Genomic DNA, 4493 nt, shown 5'->3' on the forward strand with positions numbered 1-4493 from the left:
TATATATATATAAAAATGTGTATGTGTATATGTATATATGTATATATGTTTCCCTGTGTGTCAGGCAGGACCAATAACATGCATCCTACTTTTCTAATGTTTAAGAAGCAAAATGCTACAGATGATCAAGACACGCCTCCAGATTATAGCATAGGTTGGCTCGATCTCAAGCCATGTACTTTATTAATGAGTGTCACCAGCATGTGTAATATTCAGAATGCAACGGTGTATGTATATATGTATATATGTTTCCCTGTGTGTCAGGCAGGACCAATAACATGCATCCTACTTTTCTAATGTTTAAGAAGCAAAATGCTACAGATGATCAAGACACGCCTCCAGATTATAGCATAGGTTGGCTCGATCTCAAGCCATGTACTTTATTAATGAGTGTCACCAGCATGTGTAATATTCAGAATGCAACGGTGTATGCGGATGTTTGAAATTCTGTCAGCGAGGTCCGGGGACGTAGTTTGTTGCATATTTATGGTTGAAATAATCAATATATGTACTTTATAATCACTTTCAGGAAGCATGAATTATTGGCGTGAATTTGCTATTTGTGCTTGGGTCCATTTGTGTTGGACAGAAGATTTCCTGTGAGACCACGCTGACTAAAAATGTCCTCTCGTAATGTTCACCACCGTGTGTTGAAATCAAAATAGTTTTTTTCTGCATGCTTTGCCTTGCACCTCAGGGGACGAGTACAATTTTCCGAGAATGGTCGTGGAGGGATACCCCAGGGGTCCGTCTCAGGGCCCGCTGCTATTTTGCATGTATATGAATGACCTATCTGACAGACGTCCCGGGGTTAGCCGACAGATGCATGCAGATGATAGGATGATTTATACATACTGGAAAAGGTCTGGCAAGGACGTTTGGAGCCCTTTGTGTCGCCGCCACCATTTGAAACTGCATTTGTGGTGATTAAAGTAAAGAATGGGGCAATCGACAAGGACCAAAGCTCCTCTTGGAGCGTCCATGTAGGCCCCGACAGATGTTTGGGATGCTAAAATTGCGCTGTGATTAATGATGCAAAATAAAAACTCTGAATCGAGTTCTGGAGCTCAGAGGTCCCCAATCACCAGGCTGTTTGCTACCGAGAAAAGAAAATGACTTTTTAAAAAGATGTCATTGATATTCTTTTGCTCTTTTACTTTGAAAAATCACACTAACTTGAACCCCTAACACGGTCTTGAAACCCTACTTTGAAGCCAACATTTTCTTTTTGAAACCTTAGCCCAGTTTTATCACCTAAAATTAACTTGAAACTCAGGTTCAAAGCGTCAGGATGAGAGTTTGAAATTAACCCAGGCCTTTTACCCTTATTTGAATCCCCAATTTAAAACCGTAACCCTTGTTTGAAACGCCAACTCAAGCTCGAAATCATACAAACCGCCACCTCCACTCCCGCATCTGATGCCTCGATAAATTATTTTACTTTACTCACCGCATGGAATAACACACTTCCATCAACCTAACAGACCTGTCGTTGGCGCCCCCCCCCCCACCCCCTTAGCTTAGTCCTCTTCCTCTGATGTTGTCGACTCACCATGGACGAAAGCCTATCCCGCGTTGAATTTTCCAAGGCGCTAACGGCACCTTCACCCGGCGCGGCCACCCAAGGATTGAACGTGGGCCGTAAATGGGGCAATACATCTCCAGCTTATCTGTTTCTGGGCCTAACGAGTCGCGAGACACTCCGGATGGTGAGCCCCGATAGCGCGGCGGGGAGACAAAAAGGACTCCCAAATGTGAAATGCACCTCAGGATTATCGGCGTCGCGCCAGGCCATATTTCTTCAAACCAGAGGTGGAAGAAGGTCATGTTATGGTGCAAGGAAATCCTAACCTGCAAGTTTCAAGCAAGACACAAATTGAAAAAAAATTAAAAATAAAAAGCCCTCACAAGGATCTTGTTTGAAACCTTAACTTGAAACTCCAACTCAGATTAGAAACCCCAAGGTGGTCTTAAAACTCCAATTTGAATTTCTTGACCCTCCTTTTAAATATTAATTTAAAAGCCTTAATCCTAGATTGAAACTAATTTGAAAACCCAAACCCTGGCCTTAACCCTTTCACGCACCCTGTAATCTGATAACATGATTAACTGTCCACTGTAGTAACCGCTGTCCCTGAAAGGGTTAAACCCGAATTTTAAATCCTAACCTTTGTTGACGACTGTAACGCAGTATTAAAACCATGTTTTGGAAACCCAACTTCAAAACCCAAACTGTGTCCTGGGCGAAGATTTAATGCCTGATTTGAAAGCTAAACTGTTCTTTGAAACGTAACCCAAGCTTGAAACCACATTTTGAAAACATACCCCAAATTGAACTATCCTTTAAAACCCTCACTCTGCTTTTGAAACCGCAAGCCAATCTCGAAACCCTATTTTGAAAATTCAAACCCTGGCTTGAAATCATTATTTGAAATCCCCAATTTGGAACCCAAACCCCCAGGCTTGAAAACCTCATTTGAAACTCTCGCTCAGGCTTGAAACCCTAAATTGAAACCCTGACCAGGTGTGCAATCTTAAACTTTGTCTAAAACCTTCACTCCAAAATTATACTTTGAAACCACATCGCTAACGTGAAACGAACTTGAAACCGCAATCCAGGTTTAAAACCCAAACTTTTAAAACCCTACACATACCACGATAATCGATAATAAATGACAATTGAATGCTCTGCTTGGTATCATTTCCGCTCATGTGTCACACTCGCCGCGGAGCCTTTGCGCAACACTGCGGTGCAATGACAGCTACATCGAGCTTTTTAATTAGCGATCTTTTCAGCTTGAGTACTCGCTTTGAAGAACACAGCTTGACATTTGTCTGCTTTTGTTTTGTCGCCCCCCCCCCCCACCAGATTCAGAACGCAGACGACGTCTTGATCACTCCCTTGGAAAGGTTTCGCAAGGAGCAGATTGGCGCCGCCAAGGTAAGCGACCCGTTCCGCCATGGAGCGCTAGCTGCTTAGCATCACGCTGTGCGGGACGCAAGTCAGACGGAAGATTGAATCTTTGCTCGATGAATCCCGCAAGTGTCGTTTTGCAAGGTGATGAAATGAGGCATCCCGAAGTAGAAATCGGGGTCCAAATGTAAATGACGTTGAAATGTTCGCTCGTTGTGGCAGGGTTTGGTCCCGATGATTGCATTTACACTGTGTTACATATGATGCATATAAGATCATACGTGAAATGAATTTTAATATTGCTGGAGAAATTTTTGCAGATCATTACCTTAAAAAAAATAGTTGCCTTAATCATATTTGAAGATTTTTGGAAAGGGAGAAAGAAACAATTTTGGGCAGGCAATTCTGCTAGCAGCCTAACGATGTGTTGTTTCTTCCATTTATTTATTTTTGATATTGTTCATCCTGTCGTCAGACTGTACATTCCACAAATTCAAACGATAACAATCAACACTCATAAAGATTGGTAACAGAATACCACATGCAGAAGCAAGTCATATTTCAGGCTGGCCACTTTGGTTTCGTATTTTTTCTATTATAACATATTTTCTCAAGATAACAGTTTACAATATACACAAAGACAAAATATAAAATTGAAATCAAGTGTTTGGGGATCGTAATTTGTCGAATAAATGCACAGTTGACACTATTATAGGAAATGATGGACATTTATAGGGGGCTCGATCCATAATCTTGGGGGATTACTGTCCTTCTACTTTCATGTCTATTTGCAGTAAAAATCCTTTTATGGTCACTGTCATTCTTTCACAGATACTTCTCCACAATCCTGCTGACCAGCATTTTTTTTTCATAAGATTTGGTAATCTTATTGTGCCAACCCAACAGTATCTAATTTATAGTATGAGCCATTTTTTCTAATCAGATTACTGTAATCCGGTTACATGCTCCACACCCGAGTGGACACTCCGGATTGATAGGGGCGAAAGTGCTGGCTGCAGGGCATCCTCGGGCCCCCGCGGATGACTTGTAAAAAGCGCAGAGTTGCTTTGTTGCTTCACAGGAACGTGGCTTTCATTCCCCGGCTAGTGCGGAGCCGTCAAATGAAAGCACGGCGCCCGTGTTTGTGCTCGTTCCCACGGCGCCCTGCCGAGTCTCTGAGCTCGCTTCAGCCCGGTCGCCGTGGTTATGTGGTCTTCTTAACCCTTGTGAGTCCGTCCGTCCCTTTGATAGGTAGCCTGCTTTATTTAATGCATTACGTGCACCGGAGAACTTTGAAACTGTGTTGAAACCGTTATTTGAAATCCTACTTCTCCTTTGAAACCGTAACCCAGGCTTGAAAGAATACTTTTAAAATGCTTAGCTTTAACGACGCAAAGCGACATTGACGTGCCGACAGTTCGCATTCATAGCAGTCGATGCATATATTCCTTATCCTCCATGAAACCAGTAATATTATGAGTATGATTATACTGTATATATAATATCTATTAATTTCCATCCCTTGGGTTATCTGCCCCCACATCTCCCCCCCCCCCCCCCGCTACCCTTTTCAGTGTTT

At 42.5% G+C, this 4493-nt stretch overlaps 1 protein-coding gene across 4 annotated transcripts in view; it reads left to right on the forward strand.

Annotated features, from left to right (window-relative positions):
* arhgap42b (Rho GTPase activating protein 42b) overlaps nt 1–4493 on the forward strand; it is a 61515-nt gene that overhangs the window by 30801 nt on the left and 26221 nt on the right. For all 4 annotated transcript variants that reach the window (XM_019887312.1, XM_019887314.1, XM_019887311.1 and 1 more), the window contains exon 4: nt 2870–2941. In XM_019887312.1, the coding sequence (XP_019742871.1) occupies nt 2870–2941 (72 nt within the window). The remainder of the gene's footprint in view (nt 1–2869; nt 2942–4493) is intronic.

This window comes from Hippocampus comes, unplaced genomic scaffold (assembly GCF_001891065.2).
Source record: "Hippocampus comes isolate QL1 unplaced genomic scaffold, H_comes_QL1_v1.1 scaffold194, whole genome shotgun sequence".
Taxonomy (NCBI): domain Eukaryota; kingdom Metazoa; phylum Chordata; class Actinopteri; order Syngnathiformes; family Syngnathidae; genus Hippocampus; species Hippocampus comes.